Source organism: Amphibalanus amphitrite, unplaced genomic scaffold (assembly GCF_019059575.1).
Source record: "Amphibalanus amphitrite isolate SeventyFive unplaced genomic scaffold, NRLGWU_Aamphi_draft 000115F_arrow, whole genome shotgun sequence".
In the NCBI taxonomy this organism is placed as follows: Eukaryota; Metazoa; Arthropoda; class Thecostraca; order Balanomorpha; family Balanidae; genus Amphibalanus; species Amphibalanus amphitrite.
Window position 1 is genome coordinate 587,863 of NW_024881610.1, and position 20,395 is coordinate 608,257.

The 20,395-nt window shown below is 54.1% G+C and overlaps 1 protein-coding gene across 5 annotated transcripts in view; it reads left to right on the forward strand.

Moving 5' to 3' along the window:
• LOC122381177 (1-phosphatidylinositol 4,5-bisphosphate phosphodiesterase classes I and II-like) overlaps positions 1–20,395 on the forward strand; it is a 91,770-nt gene that overhangs the window by 52,830 nt on the left and 18,545 nt on the right. For all 5 annotated transcript variants that reach the window (XM_043365044.1, XM_043365041.1, XM_043365042.1 and 2 more), the window contains exons 3-9: positions 737–814; positions 4,450–4,518; positions 5,651–5,788; positions 7,002–7,135; positions 17,687–17,771; positions 18,102–18,202; positions 20,039–20,214. In XM_043365044.1, coding sequence (XP_043220979.1) covers positions 737–814; positions 4,450–4,518; positions 5,651–5,788; positions 7,002–7,135; positions 17,687–17,771; positions 18,102–18,202; positions 20,039–20,214 — 781 coding nt within the window. The remainder of the gene's footprint in view (positions 1–736; positions 815–4,449; positions 4,519–5,650; positions 5,789–7,001; positions 7,136–17,686; positions 17,772–18,101; positions 18,203–20,038; positions 20,215–20,395) is intronic.

Genomic DNA, 20,395 nt, shown 5'->3' on the forward strand with positions numbered 1-20,395 from the left:
GGGCACGGTGCCCCGGTGCCCTCCCCGTTCCGCCGCCTATGGCGCGCACGTCTCGGGCTTTTCCCGTGTGTGCCGACGGCGATGGCGGGTGTTTGACGGCTATAGGCAATAGATGGGCCGGGGATCCCCGGGAACGGGTTCATGGCGGTTGTGGGATGACCTCTCGACCCGGAGCGCGACCACTCGACAACCAGCTGATGCGGACGGGCATAGAATGTGATTTGCAACTTCACCTCTCGCATCTCACTTGCCGGATGCTGGTATCGTGTCACGGTGACAGGTGTTCATGTTCGAGCCCGTGTCACGGAACACCTGTGCGACCTGGTGACCCGAGGATGGGGAGCTCACGGTCCCGAGTCCCGCTCCGCCGAAGGTGTGGGCTGGGGCGATCAGCCGCGGCTCCTGTAAATGGGCACTCTTCATTTTTTTTTCCAAGAGCTAGCACCAAGTTTTGTGCAACTCTTTTGTTTGACCTGCGATTTTTGCTCTCTTTTTAGGCCCACGCTCATCTTATGCCAATCTGCTTTTTCATTTGTTATTTTCTATTCCTTGATTTCATTTAGTATTTTACACATTTCCCTCCATTTTTTGTTTTCATCCATCTTGATATTTCACTCAGCATTCAGCGTTATATTAACCGTCTCATTGATATTTTCCCCGCCCGCCGTCCGCCGCCGTCTCGGTGGTGCACTGCCCTTTCGTCACGTGTCTGACGCCGCTGTTCTCCGTGTTACAGGACTCGGCCACCGGTGTGCCGGTGACCCTGAAGGTAGACCCCAATGGGTTCTACCTCTACATCGTCGACCAGAATAAGGTAAGACAATAATGCAATAATTTTGCATCCTAACCTATGCCGGAGATGCATGATAACAACCAACGTAAATGTCATTGGTGACTTTTGTGGCATAGGTCTTCGTTGTTTGGGTTCTGATATGTGATATTTACCTTTGGAGTGACACTGACGTGGCATTTGACCTTCTGGCTGGGACGGTGACCTATCCCGTATTCATTTAACCATGACCGCGGCCACAAGGGCACGGTAAATGGAACTCGAGTCCCGGTGCTATTCATGGTCCGGGGCCCACGCTCTGGGCTGAGCCTGCCTGCCCTCATCGTCTGGGGGAAATCTGATGTCTGTGGGCACCGTGCCACTAAAGGATGCTAGATGCTAGAGTAATCGCAGGTCAGATAGAGTCACCAGGGCGGCCGGCTGATGGAATGGAGCTCTGTGAGGCCGAGCGGGGCATTGTGACTGCGGCACAGGCCACGACCCTGTTGTGCTGATGGGACGGGACACGGTGGCGATGGCGGCGTCCAGCGGGGCTGGGATGGGCTGCAGCCGGGCTCTCTGTGCAGTGCTGCCGTGTGGTGAGGGGAGGGGGTGCTCCAGCGGGGCGTGGCTGGGTATCGTCCGCGGACAGGCCGGTCGGCAGCTGATGGACCCACCAGCTCCACGGGGGGGGGGGGGGCTCCACACTGCAGGCGCCAGGGCCGTCAGCCGACCGTGGCCGCACCACGCGGCTCCACCGGCCCGGCACGCTGAACTCAGACGGCCGAAAACCTGCTCCTCGCCGGCGAAAAATGAACGAGTCGTGCCGTCAAAACTGCTCGAATGAGATAGTCATCGAAAAGGTTCAAACTTGTGTTGCTGAGTGTGTTCTCTGAAATTAGCACTAACTATTCGTAAACAGTTTTGTTATCTGCAGAATGGCCACTTTTGATCATGCTGACATGTGACAATGCTGGGAAGGATCATGCAGCTACTATCTGTTGGCACATTTTTAGGCTGACTCCGAGTCGGCGTCAGGCCACCTAGTTAGCCTGGCGAGTCGTACGATCCACAGTCCCACCGAGCACCAGTTCTCTGTTACCGGACGGACTGCTCCGCGGTCAGAGCTCAGTCCGACACTGTCAGCCCTGTCAACATAGGCAGAGCCGTCCGTCCGTCGGCCGGTACAGACCGGGGGTTCCCCGCGCGGGGCGGGGCCCGCCGCAGTCAAGGTCACACCGGGGGGGGGGGGGGGGGAATAGGTGCGCAGGTGCGTCACTGAACGGAGTCACGCGCCGGGGAGGGAGTGAGGGTGAGTGTGGTATGGGGTATGAGCACTGTGAGTGTGAACGGTGCGACTGGGATGTTGGCTCGGAACGACATAGCTGTGGCAGCGGCGGGTCGATGGCAGGTTTTTTGCTGGGAATGGTGTGCTCAGTAAACTGTGTGGTGTATTGTTGTGCTTTGATGGGCCAGGGATAGCGCCGGGTGTCGTGATCTGGCCCGGACTGTTGGAACGAGCTCTCTGCACTGCCGTTGATTCTGCAAGTGGTGGGCTGTGCAACGTGCAATTGCATGGAAGATGCGAGTGGACATCGCAAGACGTCCAAGCTGACACGAGCATTGTGCAATCCATTTAAGCCATTTGCGACCTCATTTTGAACTAAAAAACACGCGCCTCACTCCTAATTTTCCCCTCTTCCATGCAACTGGCAAGCTGCCTGGCAGTTCGGGTATCTCCGACCTGGGGTCCTCAGCCTCTCATGCCGGGTCGACGATAGCCGCCCCTCTCCCACTCCCCAGAGCCCTCTCCACTCTCTCCGGGGCCCTCTCCACTCTGCGGTCAGTGTTTGCCTTGGCCGTCAGTGTGAGTGTCATTAGTGGACGTGGCACCCACTCTGCCCGCCATCCTCCCACACTCTCTCCTCCCCACGGGGACAGTGGGCGGCCCATGGGGGCGAGTCTCTGGATTCTGCAAGCTATTATGTGCCTTCTCTGCTCGACGAGCAGTGCTCGCTTATCATATCTTCTTCATGTTAGGCCCTGCCCTCCCAGACACCCCACGGCCCACATGTGTCTCGATTTGGCCGTATGACGTAAATTGTTCAGCCTCGGCATTTGTTCTGTGTCAACCCGCACGACTGGACCCGTACTACGGGTGACCAGTAGCTGAACTTGCAGCCTACCCCAACCTGACTGAGCTGCCCCTGTCAGTGCCATCTGAGACACAGCTCTCCAAATGCAGCGGATATCTACATAACCGGCGGTCATTCGCATCGCATTACCATTTCATGTTGACCGATAAAGTGGTTCTCCTGTCATATTCCAGTGCCTTTTTGGATAAATGCATTTACGGTTATGAATTATGCGCATTTCACACGTAACTCAGCCGTGAGCAAGCGTCCAACTATCGGGTTTACGTAGGTGGCATATCCAGGGAGAGTAATAAAGTCATCCGTTTGGGTCTTACAGTACTTTGATTTCACTCTAGGAAATCTTATTTGAATAGACGATGCATTATTCATCCGTCAGGAAACCACATCAGCATCTTCAATCATTGACTTTTGAGAGTGAACTCTGACCCAGTACCTACATGCCTAATTCAGTACGTCAGGTCATGAGCTATTCACGCCATTCCATCTCGTATGGCCGGGCCGGGAAGACTGTGAACTGTCTCTCGTTCGTCAGCCAGCCCAGGAGACCTTGTTAGCGCGGGCTTCATGACGACGCGTAATTGACCGCGGGGGAGGTGCGTCCTGGGACCGCTGCGACCCGCCTGATTGACCTGGGACCGAGGTCATTGTCGGAGGGTCCCCGGAAGCAGACCGAGGACCGCTGGAGGACCACAGGGGACCAATCGGACCGTCCTCGGACTAATCACTAGTGATGTGGGATGAGCAATAGTGTGTTGTGATGATATGTAGGGTTGATGCATTGTGCTGCATTATAACATTACAACATTGGGTTGTACCTACTTATTGCATTATATTATTTTGATATTGTCTGGCGCGTTTCTAGAATTTGTAATAGACTTTGATTCCTGCAATCGTGACTCACATTGTAATGTATCACATCCTTTTTGTCGTGATAGCAGGATGAATCTGTCGGATATCATTACCACATATTCGTAGATCCCGCAGTGAATGATGTTCGCTCGGGATATTATTGAAGTTTTGATTGTGGTTAGAGCGGGACACGCAAAGCTGGAAATTCTCGTGGCGTTTTCTCAGTGCTTGCAGTTATTTATTTACAGCTTTTGTTTTGTTATCTTCCGACCAAAATTGGTCAGCATCTCGGTGAACAGATGCTTTTGCAACCCTTATCTGAAACCGTATTTCGTTTGTTTTACATTCTCGATCTCCGTACCTAATGTAGAAAGCCACCGTCCACCGAGTACCAGTCCATATTGTTTGGCTCCTAATGCCACCTTTATAGCCACCCCTGGTAACTGGTTGATGGGTATTACCGTCTCTCCCTTTCTCAGCGTTTCTTCTTCGCCGCCGTGACTGTCGACTGACCTGTCGGTGTACTTCCGTTCTGTGTCTCTCGGTAACTGAGCTTCTGAAGCTTCTCTCCGCTGACTGACCAGTCTGTGTATTTCTGCGTCCCTCGCTCGCTCAGTCTGTGTTGGAGGCTGTTTTCCACTGTCGTGACCGTCTGTTTTTGTCTCTCTTCCGCAGGAGGTGGAGCTGCTCGACATCATGACCATCCGTGACACGCGGACGGGACGGTTCGCCAAAACGCCCAAGGTCAGTCGGTGGGGGCCGCGCGGGTCGGCCGGTGCGGGTCGGCCGGAGGCGGGGGAGTCACCCTGACGTTTGTGTATCGCTGTGGTCGCCGCTGACTGCGCCATTCCGTACGGGCTGGCTCCGACTGCTTGCTGTAACCCCTAGCTACGTCTCCCACCCGGAGTCATGGACCGACGTAATTCTTGCTATAGTAGAACACCTATGTGTATTCTGTAGGTATTATTTATTATTCACCCGTGGCCGGCATAACGCCGAGGTTCTGATTTCATCGTGTTATCGTTCCATCACCCGTTGCGCTGACCGACATACAAATCAGAGCAATAAGACGGGATTGCGTCTATTGCGCCGTGCCGCCCGCAGCCGGGCTCATATCCGATTTTGGACCATGACCGTGTAATTTCCGCCCTGTGATGTAGGATTGGCGTTGTTGGAATGACATGACCTCGCGGCCAGGTGGTAGGCGTCTCGCACATGAAGACTCAAATGACAGACAGGGATAGAGAGTTCGGCCTGAGAGAAGAAGACTGCTCTTAGGGTTTTATCGATTGTCGACGGCAGACGTGGTATATCGGGCCAAAATTGGGCTATCAAGGGACAGAGCCTGACACTGACATTCGTTCACATCATCTGCCCCGGATGTAAGGTCTGGGTCACAAGGTCTGATTTATGTAGCGCTGTACGGAGACTGAATTCATGAGACTGTCTGTCGCAGTGAATCCCGCTGGAACCTTGCCGTTACCGCTGCCAGCGGTTTCACCATTTCAGTGGCTCACGTGCCGACTGCCGGGCTCTGAACTGTGAGCGCGTGTGATTCCCCTTTGATATCAGGTGCTGTCCCACTTGAGAGCGGCAGGATCATTGGCTGATGGCTGTGATCTACAGACGATCTGGTGCTTGAGATAAGGCACATCAAACATGATAAATCGCTAGGCATTAAGATCGTATCGGTTTATTACCGTTTGAGCTATATGACCCTGTTAGAATTCAGAGCCACATGTGACCCCAGCTATCATTTTTTTTTTTTTAGTCTCTCTTGCCATATGCTCTTCACTACCGATTTAGATGATACGGGCTGATCTAACCCTGTTATGGCCCGTCTGACGTTTCCTCACGTTCCTCTGTGTGGTCACAGGACCAGAAAGTGCGGGAAGTCGTCACCATGGGCAGCACGGGCAACCTGGAGGACAAGACGGTCACCGTCTGCTACGGGCCCGACGTTGTCAACCTCACCTTCGTCAACTTCTGCTGCCTCAAACCCGAGACGGCCAAGGTACGAGACGCGCGCGTCACGAATCAGCTCGGCTATCCTAAACTTAAGCTTCTCCGTCTACTCTTTTGCAATGCGGTGTTTGCTATATTGTGGTCACTGGGTTTTGACTATGGCATTAGTTAGAGTTTTACTGTTGTGTTTTCAAGTGCCGGATTTTGATGGTGATTTTTAGGGATCCCCTTTTACAAAAGGTATATCGATATAGGTGTTTGGCGCTGTTGTGTGTTGATCTGTTACAACGATATTGTACGTGTCCCTGACACACGAACGCCCGGGCCCCATTGTTCGGTGATTTGGTGCCTTTTTGTGCTTTGTTGGCTGATTGTACGTAAGCCTGCGGCACGATGGGCGCTTTTCAACGGCATTATGTAACGCTAGGGCAATGTGGGACGACGTGGCCGTTTCCGAATGGATTGATTCTCGGCCGTTCGCTGACAGTGCTGTTTCCATTGATTTTAAAAGCGAACGTGTTATCTCATTTTGCGAATGACACCCATTTCCTGACAATGTTCATCCCGGTTCCATTTCGAGCCGTGGAGCGAGGTCGGTCGTTGCCTGTTGACCCGGCCACCTCTGACCTGTCCCTGGGGTGTCAGCACGGCGCTGTCCCAGAGAGACACCGCTCTGCCGTGGCGGCGCCTCCATCCGGTGTTGTGTTGTGACGGCGGGGGCTGCGGGAGGGGGGGGGACGGGGGTGTTTTGTCTGTCCTGTCTGTCTGACGGGCCTGGATGTGGCTGCTGTGAGCTGCGGTCCGCGGTAGCCGAGCTGATGCCGTCGCCCGGCCGACCGCTGACAACTGGCCGATGAGATTGGTTCGTCTGACATGGGATTTATCAGATATGGGTCAGGAAGTGATGTCGGGCTGGATAGCGCGGCGTGGTCGATAGGGGACCCCGTCGGCTTTGGGGACATTCTGAGCCGTCCGTATTGACAATCTTCCATATTGATCAATGATAAATCTAGTTAACAATATGAAAGCTAGCCATAAGTTTGAACGTGTCCTTTACTCCTTTGGTAACAAGCCCATAAGCTCAACATGTCGCGGTTTTTGGTTGCACCGTATCAAACTACGTGCTTTGTTCAGCGTTTGGTTTTCTTGTTCGCCTCCCACATCCTCCCATCCTAGTATATTGTCTGGATTTTCCCCGCCGACCCTGGCGGTCGATGTCAGGTCGATCCCATTTCCGTCTAACGCGTTCGCCTTCTCCGCAGTTGTGGTGTGACGAACTGCTTAAGATGGCCTACAACCTGTTGTCCCTGCACGCCAGCGTCGCCTCCCTGCTCCAGAAGGCCCACACGCGCATCTGGCTGGACGTCGACAAGTACGGCCGCATCCCCGTCAAAAAGTGAGTCGTCGCCGCGCGATTTGAGCCGCGATATCGCTGCGCTTTGACGTCGGATGATGAAGTGTTGTCGGGACTCGACAGGACGAGTGGATGGCGAAAATATGGAGAAAAAAAAAACTTTGCTATAGCTGACGAGCGCCGAGTCGAGATCAGACCCATAAACTTATCGCTCTGGGAAGACTCCGGTGTTTCACATAGCGAGTTGGAATCGGGCGAATTCGAATATTTCCACGATGACTCGGCAGATACGGGCAGTGTTTTCACTCGTAGGCATGACTCCGTGTTGTGTAGCGGGGCGCGAATCTACACAGCTGTATTCACCAGACTGACAAAACGTCGTCTGGCTGCTGTCTGCCCCAAGGGCTTTGTAAATACCTCATCATTTCCGGTGGATATAGCTGGCTTTTTTTCTGTGTGCAGAGCAATGCATTTATGAGCGATTCGCTAGTCCCCCAACCCGGGTGCAGCATGCTGTCGCACCTCCGAGCCAGACTCGCCAGAGTCGCCGCCGTGTACCGGGTGCAGTGTGTTGTCGCCATCCTGACTGCAGCGTGACAGAATCCACCTGTGACGCGTTACCGAGCGGGTCGACGGAGAGACTCAGACGCAGTGATCAACACCCTCCAATCAGCCACCGACTCGGTTACCTGTTTGTTCTGTCTCTGATTCAGATGTTGATTGCGTACCACTGGCTCGAGTTAACTAGTTGTGTGACTGTCGGGACATTTGCAATAACTGCGCAACATAATGCGAGTGAGCCCTTTGAGGGTTGTACTGGTTAAATATACGGCGACTCGCATTGTTGTAAATAGACTGATCAAAAGCCCGGCGCGGGCCGCTGAGGCGCCTATCTGCAGCGCATTCAGCAGCGTCTGCTGTGACCTGTCTATCTGTGGGGACTGCCGTCGTGTCGCCAGCCGCCAGGCTTTGTGTGGGGTGCTTGTGGCATGGTTTATGGCGCTGTGAATGACGCGGTCCTGACTGGAAGACCCGATAGCGGCGACGCTCGTGCTGAACCTATGACCCTCGTGGACCCCCGGCGGTGCTCGTTTGACCCTGCACTGTTGCCGGGACACAGCCCGCGGCGATGACCTTGTGACCCCCGCCCCCGGGGCCACGCCTCGTCTGCGCCGGTCTTTTGAGTGTCGCTGTTGCTAACTTTTGTCATCGTGGCGACTTCATTTATCATCCAGTGGCGGCTATTTCGAGCCTCATTCTCTGCTGCCGACTCTTTCGTTCCGCTTTGTGCAGCGGCGCGACACCCTTCTGTTGCTTTCTGGCGCTGTCGGGTGGCTGCTATGCAGACTCAGCACCGACCCGACAGGTCAGGAGTCACGTAGTTGCGGTGCTGCGCCGTTGCTACCGATCGATTCACGGTTAGGTTAGGTGGAAAACACGGCGGGATCGTGCCGTCTATTGTCGCCAGTGCTGAGCTCATATTGAGGAAAACGTGGCGTCGGAGATGTGCGTCGTTGAGAGCCCTGGCGTAGTTTCGGGGATTTCTGTCGAAACGGACCGATCCAATGGGGACTTCCGATGATTGGCATGGAGTTGGGTTGGTTTTACCATTGACGAAGCGGTAGGTTTTTTGTCTTTTGGAGTGGATTTACCTCTGGGTAAATTACGGCTTTCTGTCGTATTATTTACGGAGTCCGCCTACATGATCACGATCATTACGATCATTGGGTGGAACCCGTGTTGAAAATCGGCGCTAGTCGTTAGCTCATCGCTGCATCCGGGGCCCAAAGGGGCTAATCAGGACCTGCAGGCTTCCTAGCCTTCCTCATCCGGAGCGTATCGATCCGGGAGAACAGTTTACCTCTGCGAGGCGCCCGGCCGGGACGGAGCGTGGCCCTCACCCGGTGGCAGAATCACGCAGTTGGTTCTGCGCTGTTGGCACGGTGAGCGACCACCGCTCAGGCTTTGTTGAGTCTCTAACCCAACTATCGGAAACTGACACATAGGTCATCCATGGGCTTTATTCTTCGGTTGTGTGGACGTCCCGAGTCGTTGCTGCCGTGCTGGATATCAATATTTACGTGCGGAGAAGGTAGCGTTCAGCCTGAGGTCGGGCTCGACATGAGGACCAGGAAGGGCTCTCTTGATCCCTGGATTTGTCATTTTAGATGGATGAACTGAGACGCTTTGAGGCTAAGCGCGGATAAAGCCGCGTTCAGAGTCGGTAGTCGTTAAAGTGAGCTGAATCGACATTTAGTGTGGGAGCGTCCAAGTTAGAGCGATCATCCTCGATTTCAAATCTTATAAATGCTGCATCGTCAAACTGGCAATCTTTCGAGGAACTACGCTTAGTTGTGGTGTGCACTTTTCATATTTTACCAAAACAGCCATCGATGTATCTCTGAAGTCCATCTGTAAACTCTGGGGCGTTTTCCGTTCCACCGCACCACTCCTGCTAAGTGCGCTGGGACTGTGTGGGTGCCGTGCCGCTCTCTGCTCTGAACGGCGCGCCGCACGTAGCATGTCGTGGACGATGGATGGCCGCGCCTGTCGGGCTGCGAGCTGCGCGCCGCGCCGGCGGTCTGGCGGTCTGGCGGTCTGGCCGCGCCCCGGTGTTTTAGGCCCGAGTGTGACCTAAATGGGCGGCGGCCAGCCGGCGGCCGGCGCGCGGCGTGCGACGCTTTATTGGCAATCAGGCCGAGCGATCGACCGGCCGGCCAGGTCGGCCCGTGGGCGCCGGAGATGCTGCTGCTGCTGCTCACTTCTCTCCGCTGTCTCTCCTCACTCCCCGGTCACCAGGATTAGCGGCTGTGAGCGGCAGACACCGGCGGACGGAGGAAGACGAATGCTAACAGATGCGGGCGACAGCTGCCAGCACAGGCGGAGAGAGAGAGAGAGAGAGGAGAAAAGACTGGGAACGGAAGGAAAACCGGGCGCCAGAGCCGAGGAAAACAGCTGTTGGAGAACGACTCCGGATAGTAATTGGCATTCCGGAGGAGATAAACAGACACCTGTCGGCTGAGACGGTGTGGTGAACAGACAACCAAACATGAACAACATTTCGTGAGTCTAGTCTGTAGCGGCGTCTCAGACGGGTCGAGACCAGCTGAGGATGAGACCATACCTCACCCTTCCCGTCACCGTCCCGTGATAAATCAACCGGAAACGCTCGTCTTTCAACTGAAAAAGCTCCGTCGTGAAAGGTCTTCCGTTTCCTCCCCACTGAACCGGCGAAATATAGCGCTGGCAGAGTCACCCGTCAGCTATGAGAACCCAGTTGATCAGTTCGTTGTGTCACGGACCCAGGCGCGTCACTTGGACGCGGTGTGCTCCCCTGGTCGTCAACTTCGCCCTTGGGTGTCTCCCGTGCGTCCCAGTCTCGCGAGTGATGGTGCACTTGAATGACGGCACCACTTATGCGGCGCAAGGAGTGTGGGCTTTGTTCCTCACCGGGCACACCGCACTAAACGAGTAACGGATGCTAGAGCAGGGAATAAAGAGAGAGAGAGAGTGGAAGGTGTGAGAGGCAGAGCGGGGAGGGGAATGGGGCTGCGACCTGTGTGGGAGGGTGCAATACGATTAGCATAATGACCGGTACCAAGCCATTACATGCGATAATGTGGGTAAACATTACATTAGGTAACCTTAGGTAACCTACATGTTGGTAACCTGAGAAGTCTGATCTGCGTTTTCCGGTGAAGGCGGGTGATACGTGCAGATTGGTCTGCAGTAGAGCTCTTGTCTCCGTGTGACAAAATTATGAAATATATTTCATTCGCCCACCACCACACGAACGGACGGTAAGATCAGGAGCTGCTGAAGCCGAGATTTAGCAGGGGCTCCGGTCCCTCCACGTTGGGCCTGTTTCTCACGGGCGGCACGCAGTCGGCTCACTGCCAACATATCTTCCTCCGGTGTGTTTACGCGGCTGTTTGGTGGCCATCGCTGTCCGGCCAAACTTTACGGCTGTGTTCGGACGTGACTGCCGCTGCCGTCTGCTGGAAGTTGTTGCCACGCTGGACGGAGAGGGCTCGTGAAGGTGGCCAGCGTTGTGCTCCCTACATACAATCAGTGTGGTTCAGGGGCCAGTTTTGTTTCCACAGTAGTCACCTTAGGAAGCGCGGTGCTGGTTATTGATTGTGGCTAGTTAATTTTCGGTTTAGCATGTTCGACTCCTCCGATTAAACAATGTTGTTTCAAGTCATCAATGTTTCATTGGTTTTCCGAAGTCGCAAATCAGCAGTGTTTTTCACCAAGAGTTATTTCCAATTCCAAGATCGGGAGGCTGACTGCCAAACTGTACAAACGGTGCCTACTGTTAACGTATGCAAACGACCCGGAATGCATGTCCAGAGCCTCAAGAGGGTTCCACTGTCCAGCTCGATCAATGAGCTTAATCAACCTTTTATGTGCTTCTAATTTTACGATATAAACAAATAGGCATGTTTATTGATTATGACAGTGGGCGCATAAAGCGATAGCTCATGCCTGCAATCTTGCAGGCAGGTACGCCAAAGGGAACGATCTGTCGTCCATAAATTGGGCTCTCCTGCCTCCACTGTTGGTAAGACCTAAATAATGGCTGTAATGAATAACTTGTTACGTGATATATGGCTGAATTTCGTCCATCGTCCATAATTTTAAGTTAAAAATCTATCACGTTTATCGTCCGGCTCGCTGCATTTCAGCGTTTTTTGCTGCATCGCATTTACAAACAAACTGTGTTTTGGAGTCAGCCGGGATAATGGATGAGTTTCGATTTACACAGTCAACCATTATCGACTGGCCTGTTGTGGTTTAATATACGAACTATAAACAGCGTGATTGTTTGATATCTTGAGTACGTAGCTGGTCACCTAATTGAACTTAATTGAAAAACAAATGCCGGGCCCTCGACAACACCGTGGGACCACTTCAGTCCGATAGGATGAAGCTGATTTGGTTCCTAGGATTGTTGACGTCCTTACAAGGACATAAGGAAACCTGTGCGTACTGAGCAGGGGCGGATCCAGGAAAACTCCAAGGGGAGGGTCATGAATCGAAGTGGTGCCCCTACCTATACCCAAAATTAAAAACTCAACGGATTTCGTCCACTTCATTTTGGTGGTGCCCCCATTTTCAGTTTTTTATTTTTATTTTTTATTTTTAGTCAGTATCTTACCTCTTAGCCACAACCACATTTACCAATTGTAAGCAAGTATATATGAATGTGCTATGTGTATATACCGGGTGGCCCAAAAAAAACGTTCCGAACTTTGGAGGCCTATATCTCAAATTCGAGTGCAAATAACGAGCCAAAATTTTCATCAAGTTTGCGTCACTTCTTTGCGCATTAGTATGCCAAATTATAACACTGTACCATCATTTTCAAGCCAGCAATCTTATGTTGAATCAAGTAAGACGTTTTTGCTTTTTTTGCCGTTGTTGAACGGAAGTAATGATTGGCTTAGATGTACCATGTTAGAAAAAATACAAAAAAAAAATAGAACGGCTTGAATGATACCAGCACGTGTGTTGCTATTTTATATATTTTTGTCACACTTATATGCCAAATATTCAAATACTAAGCCAAAGTTGTGTTAATGGATGCCATTCGTTTCAACACAGGTCCTGTTTCGAGGCGAAGCCTAGTGGCACGGTGTATGGGTTACTGCTGATCGCCCTCCCTTCAAGAAGATCAAGTAGTAAATCGACCGAATAAGGAAAAAAGCTAGAAGGAATGTGTCACCCTGAGGCCTGAACCACCAATTTATAGTATAGTTGCCAGTAGCAGTCATGGCTGTAGGCCGTGGTGCCGAGATGGAAGTGGCCCGTTCACTCACATTTTTGGTAAACATCAGAGCAAAAAAGTGATTTTTACATGGCATGCTAGAAACACGAACCGTTTAAACAGTAATTAACCGAATAACATAAAAATCGTACCATTCACTGAAAATATATGTCGCATTGACTATTGGAAGTTTCAATGTTGTATCTTTATCACTTTCTGAGAAATATTGATTTAAAATTGGGAACGTTTTTTCTGGGCCACCCGGTATGTTGTGGACGCTGAGTAATGAGTACTTACCAGGAACGTTATCAGGTAAGCAAATCGTTGTCAGTCCGACGAACTTGACCCTGGCGTCTAAAGGGTCTGTCCTTGACACTTCAGGCTTGTCAGGGGCACCAAAGTCCTTCCAGGGACACCACAAACCTGTCAGGGGCACCTACGGCCTTGTAGGGGCGCCACAGGCCCGCCAGGGGCACCACAGGCCTGCCAGGAAGCAGGGGCACCACAGGTCTAGCAAGTATACACGACAGGCCTGTCAGGGGCACAACGGGCCTGTTGGGCCCATGAGCACCCCTAGGGGCAGGGGCACCACAGTCCTTCCAGGGGCACCGCAGGCCTGTGAGGGGCACCAGCGGCCTAGCAGGGGCACCAGTCAACACAGGCCTGCCAGGGGCACCACAGACTTGCCAGGGGCACCAGAGGCCTGCCAGGAGCACCACCGACCTCGCAGGGGTAACTTGGGCCTGTCAGGGCCCAGGGGCACCACGGGCCTGTCGAGAGGCACTTCAGGCTTTTCAGGGGCACCATAGTCCTCTCAGGGCGCAGGGGTAGCAGGGGCACCAGAGGCCTGCCAGGGGCACTACAGGCCTAGCAAGGGCACCACTGGTCTATCAGGGGCACCACGAGCCTGTCATAGCCAGGCATCTCAAGCTTGTCAAGGCCCAGGGGCACCACAGGTCTGTGAGGGGCACCAGCGACCTAGCAGGGGCACCAGTCAACACAGGTCTGCCAGGGGCGCCACAGACCTGCCAGGGGCACCACAGACCTGCCAGGGGCACCAGAGGCCTGCCAGGGGCACCACCGGCCTCGCAGGGGCACCTTGGGCCTGTCAGGGGCACGACGGGCCTGCCGAGGGGCACTTCAGACTTTTCAGGGGCACCAGTCCTCTCCGGGCGCAGGGGCACCAGAGGTCTGCCAGGGGCACCAGCGGCCTAGCAAGGGCACCAGAGGCCTGCCAGGGGCACCAGCGGTCTAGCAAGGGCACCAGAGGCCTGCCAGGGGCACCACAGGCCTAACAAGGGCACCACGGGCCTGTCAGGGGCACCTCAGGCTTGTCAGGGCCCAGGAACACCACAGTCCTTTCAAGGGCACCGCAAGCCTGTCAGGGGCACCAGAGGCCTGCCAAGGGCACCACAGGCCTAGCAAGGGCACCTCTGGCCTGTCAGGGGCACCTCAGGCTTGTCAGGGCCCAGGGGCACCACAGTCCTTCCAGGGGCATTACAAGCCTGTCAGGGGCACCAGAGGCCTAGCAAGGGCACCACAGGCCTGCCATGGACACCACAGGCCTGCCAGGGGCACCACCGGCCTTGCAGGGGCGCCTCAGGCCTGTCAGGGGCACCACGTGCCTGCCGGGGACACTTCAGGCTTGTCAGGGGCGTTACAGTCCTGTCAGGGCCCAGGGGCACCAGGCCCGTGGTGTCCCTGCTAGGCCTGTGGTGCCCCTGGCGGTCCTGTGGTGCCCCTGTCAGGACTGTGATACCCCTGATAGGCCGGTGGTGCCCCTGGAAGGTCTTTGGGCCCCCGGGCCTCAAGGGGGGGGGGCCATGACCCATGTGACCCCCCCCCCCTTGGATCCGCCCCTGGTACTGAGCTCCACTACATTTGAGAAATGAATTTCGGTGAGCTCTGTAGCAGGAGTTTTTGCCTTAGTAATCATCGCCGGTCTCCGTCCCTTCGAGCGGACAGGAGGCGGTGCGTCCTGCGGTCTCTCCGTGACCTTTGACACGGGTCACATCACACGGGTGACCTCTGACGTCGGCCGGGGGCGGCCTCCCATCTGATTTGGCCACGCTTAATGCCGTGCCTGTCCAGGATCGAAGGCGGCTACGGCCTTTGAGCGGTATCACTGCCTGCGTAGGCGAGGGACTTGAGTGTTGGGTGTGAACTGCTTTCGGCGAGACTGGTTAATTGAGGATCGCGCTGACATCTGGGAGGACAAATATGAGAGCGAGTCGGGAAGGACCCGCTGCTATGTGTCATGGCTGGGACATCACCTGCAGTCGTCACGGCTCGCGGGCGCGGCCGTCGCGCGCCGGGCCTGGAAGGGCGCCAGAGGACGTCCGTCTCGTGTGACCCGGGCTCCCCGGTGAAGACAGATGTGCCGCTGTTACTGTCCAGCCGAGAGACCATGAGTCAGACGGTCACACGGCCGCCCCCGCCTGGAACTTTGTCATTCGGTCCGATCGGGCCGCGGTGGGTCGCCAGACGAGTCATCGAGAGATGACTAGGTGAGGTTTCCGCAGTGCAGTTGGGGGAACGGCGGTGTTCCATCGATCCGACTAACGTTCATTTTCTCTGTTCCGTTCGTTCTGTTCGTTCTGTCCATTCCGCTCGCTGTCAAGGGGTGGCGTAGATGGCTGAACGGTATGGATGACGGCTATATTTAGCGTCGGTGAAATCTACCGAGACACGGCGAGCTGACACGACAAGACGGCGCTGCTCGAATTGCCCAGCGCTCTGACACGGATGTGCGCCAGCTCCGAGCGCGCCGGCCACCAACATGCAACACGTGCACGAAATTCGGGTGCAGTATGACGGTGGTTGTTGTACCCCCGCGTCACCGAGGCAGCTCGCATTGGACCGTTTTTATATGAAAGCTGGACGTTTGGCGTGCCGTGCCGATTGGTGTTTCTTTTTTGCAAGATAAGTGGACACCTGATGATTATGTTTTGACTTGGTGAATGTTGATTACCTGCAGCCAGATATGGAATAAGGTTGACATTGCTGGGGGCGGGTTCTGTCAGTTCTCCGTCGCCCCGCGGTGGGCCGGGTCTCTGTTGGAGTTCGTATTTTGCTGCAACATAGAGCCTGGTGGATTTTCACGAAACGTCATCGGGTAAACAACATCACGAACGTGAGCACCAAGTTCCCGGGCTACTGACATTTTCAAATTTAGTAGTTTGTTATCGCTCTCTGTTTATGTTTGCAGTTCTGTCCCGTTGGCTCTTTTCCTGGATGTTTTTCACTTGTATTTCCTCTTTCGCCGGTAACTAACGATGACATTCGGGAAGCAGCGACTCTAGTGAAATCTCGGCGATCTGTTTTCGGAAGCGCCTCGAACCCTCCCGCTTCGGCTGTTTACTTTTTCGGACGTATTTTTCCGGTATTTCCTTTCCGTATAGCTCGATGTTCGATATTTACTGCAGACATTTGCACTGTGATCCATACGGAAGGAGCGAGGCGGCGGCAAATGGGTCGTGTAAGAGCGCGCAGTCCGTTCCAGCTGTGTTGTTGTTGATGCTGCAGTGCAGTGGGACCGGGGACGCGGCGCTCCCGTCTGCCCCTCGGCGGCTGGCAGCCCTGCAGTGCTGATCCCGGCCCGCTGTTTGGGTGTCCGAGCTAGGGGCCAGTCTTAGTGACTGAGACGGCCACCGTGGCCGGCGTCTTGCGCGGGTCGCCCGCCCTGGCCCCCTGCCAGCTGTGGCTGGCTCGGCCATCCGTCCGACACCGGCCCGCTCCGGCCCGGAGAGACAGGCCGACCTGTCCTGGGAAGTGTCCCCGGTATGTGGCGGATGGGTCACGCTCAGTCACTCGAGTTGGGGTTGACAGAGGGCCCGGCTGCTCAGAGACTCTCGGCACTCGGCAGTCGGTCGGGGCTCACGAGCACGGTGGTAGCTTGTATTCGGGTAGCGATTATAACATTGTAGCCAATTGTAGCGATTGTTATGTTCTCGAGGCGATAAAATATGTTGGTTATTGACATATTTCGTTGCTCCTGTGTAACAAATCACCCCGTTGTCCATCAGCTCCGCTCGTAACGCTGTTACGCTGTATTTACAAATCGGCGACGCTTTATGTGCACCATGTGCCTCTGCTTTTGATGACTAGAAACAAGCATCCGGTATACAAAAGGTACCCTGACACATCGAACAAACGACCATGCAGCCGCAATGTGGGCTCGCATTTGTCAATCCTGTTCGCCGCGTACGCTGCGACACCGTTTGTTACACCGTGCGTGTGGTGAACGGTGTGCGCATTAGGCTTAGACGCCCATTCTCTATGCGCTATTGATGCTGTAATGATCTATGTCGGCATTGGTAGGGGGCAATCCGTGTACAGATTATAAATGGACCGGGACTGAGGCAGTGGCGTATTGGGTTTTGTGTGGCGTGTGTGCTAATTACTTTCACCCGACAGCTATTCCTCGATCCCCAAGCCGGCGCGGTTTACAAACACCTGTGTCGATGCATTTATGTGGTGAAGTTTGTTTGGTCGATGTGTTAATTATTTGTTGATTCCTAATAACCTCGATCGCTCGGGTTCCCTCTTCGAATGGCATTGTTTAGTCGCCCGCGTTGGTTCTCTGCGGGAAATAGAAGCATTTGCAATGCCTTGGGAGAATATTACGTTGCTATGCTTTGCAAAACACGTCCAAGACGATAAATACCGAACGTCTGTAGCTAGTGAATTCAGCACGGAATTTAGAGGCTGCATCTTATAAGAGATGCGGTCTTAAAATTTCGGTCTATCACCCGCACCACCGTTTTGACTGCGAGCCTGCCTACCGTCTAGCCCGTCTAACACTTGTCTCTCCTGCGTTTCAGCATCGTGAAGTCCTTCGCCAGTAACAAGGAGGACAGGAAACGTGTGGAAAAGGCCCTCGAGTCCAGTGGCCTCCCTTGTGTCAAGGTAAGCGAGCTAAAACGGCCTAAAGGAACGCGGCAGTCTGTTTCCGATACGGCAATCCGCAGGCATGTTTACGCCTCCTTTGGTCAGTTTGATAGCCGACGTTTATTATAATTGTTATCCGCCACTTTATGGTTGCTTTGTTGGTATTTTGCTTGTGGCTAGAAAACATTGGGCTCGGTAATTAATTATATGAGTACCTACTGTCGTTTTTTCTACCGATGGTTACCAAATGCATTAGGTTTCATAGAACTTTTACGTGCAAGTGATACCGCCAGTGACCTGCCAAACCGTTACGAATTGTTCACAGAAACGTATCTCGTTTTCCCGCAGAGTGACACCATAGAGCAAGACAAGTTCACCATGAAACACTTTCTGGCGTTCTACATGCACCTCACCGGCCGGCGAGAGATTGAGAAAATCTTCGACGAGCTGTGAGTTTCGCTACTAGATTCCTCCGGCCACCACTTTGACGACAGCGCAGTTGGGGACCGTAAAACCCCGGTGATCCGTTTTGAGTGGGTTTCCAGTGCGTATAGTACAGTTTATTTGATATAACTTAAGCTTAATGACATCGTAATCGTATTGCGTTTAGATGTCTGTGACAGGCTGGCAGGCTGGCCACTGACGGCTTACCGATTGGAGCTACCCGAAGGTACGCTACCCTGCGGGCGGGATGTTGCGCTTGTTAGGCTGGGAGGTCTGCTGGAACGCGCCTCGTGTGGGGCCATCGCGTGCACGGAATATGACCGACTCGGGCAGTGGCACACTTCAGCAGCACGGGCTGCTGAATTGCACGTGAAGTCAACATGGGGCTAGGTATAGGTGTGGTTTTGGAGCAGCGATCGACTGTCCTGCGAACCGTGATTAATGTCCAGTCCACCACGTTTGAAATGGTACTACTTTGTGCATCTGTCCAGTGTCGTCAGTACAGATTCGTCTGTGTTTTTGCGGTCGCCCCGTGTGCCGTGTGCTGACGCTCGTATCTTATTGCCCCCGCAATCGATGTCGCTCGCTGGGGCTCGGACATTCCGCCGGTCACTGGTTACTCTCTGCGGGAGACACGCCGTTGGCGTTGTCATGGCAACGGTAAAACAGACGGACTCGGACTCTGGATTCTGGTCAGGGTCGACTGCGGTGTCCCTGTGAGCGAGGGAGGGGCCGACGGCAGCGGTGGTTGGGGCGCAGCGACAGCAGCAGGGGGGGGGGGGGGGAGCGTCGCCCGACTCTGATAGCGTCCGTGGCAGCGACTCGGCTAATCTGTCAGCGCCGAACAGTAATGAGATCAGCGACAATGGCGGCACGGGACGGAGCGGTGCTGGATAATGGGTGTCCTCTATGCAAGATTACTTTGTTCTGTTCTGTGGTTTCCCCAACAGAAGGGTTTTTGATACCGACGGTTGAAGCTCTAAAGTCTAAGTAGACGCTCAAAGGCGATTTCGTAGCCAGAAACGACGTGAAAAGTGAAATAGTTCGTAGCTTTTGGGCGGTCTCTTTCACAGAAAAATGAGCCCCTGTGCTATCAATTGGCACAGTGACCCTATGACACTGTCATAAGCACCAGTCTCGTTAGTCGTTACATGCGTCATCAGTAAAGGCACTCTTTTTGGCGCCATGAAATATGGTGGACCGGGGACTGTTTTGTCTCCCTCAATGTCATATAGCGAAATGGAGTGTCCCAGCTTTCTTTGGAGGTGTTCTATTTCGGGTGGTTCCATTCAGTTCCCTGCTCAGAAGCGTCCCACGGGCCCCCAAAGCTCATAGACGACGGAACGCTCTATTCAGTAGTTCAGCGAAAACTTGGCGTCTCGTGAATTGGCTTATTTCGGCTTAACTCGTGAATTACAGCTCATTTGCTCCTAATTGACGAGTTCGATAGTTGGTCAGAGGATAACCTGATTGGTGGCAAATTTGTGCGCCGTAAAAAGGAGGTAGAACTTTTATTTGACCCAAATACCACTGATCTGCCGAAGCTAAAGCGTCTACTAAGGCGTTAGGTGTCTTCACACATTGCATTTCCTCTGTGTTGTGTTTAGAATGCGTCCCATATTTCGTGTTATTGTTGATGTTTCATGAACCTGTTTTCTCCGTTTTCCTTACATACTTGTAGGTCTATTTACATAGATCCACATAGTGATGCTATCCACATGCGTGGATAACATTCCCAATTGTAACCGTTTTCTGTTCCACACACACTCTGTCCCGCACTTCTCCTCCTTGTATCGCCCCACCTCCCTCTAACCCGCCCCTCCCTCCCGCGTCACCGGTAGGTGCGGCGGCGGCGGCCGGAAGAAGGGCCAGATGACCGTCCCTCAGGTGGTTGAGTTTCTCAACCACGAGCAGCGCGACCCGCGGCTCAACGAGATCCTCTACCCGTACGCCGACACGCAGAAGGCGCGAGAAATTATCGCCCAGTACGAGCCGAACCGGGCCAACGTGCAGAAAGGTGAGTGGACCACCGCGGGGGCGCCGCGCGTGCCCGCCGCGGGGCTCTGGTACGTACCTGGGTACAGCTCGGGGTGGCTGTAAACTGTTTGCTGAGTCCGAGGACGTGGCTGTTCAGGCCGCAGGGTTGGGTTTCTGGGGAGGCCGGTGCCACCCCGTGCCGGGAGGCTGCTGCAAGGCTT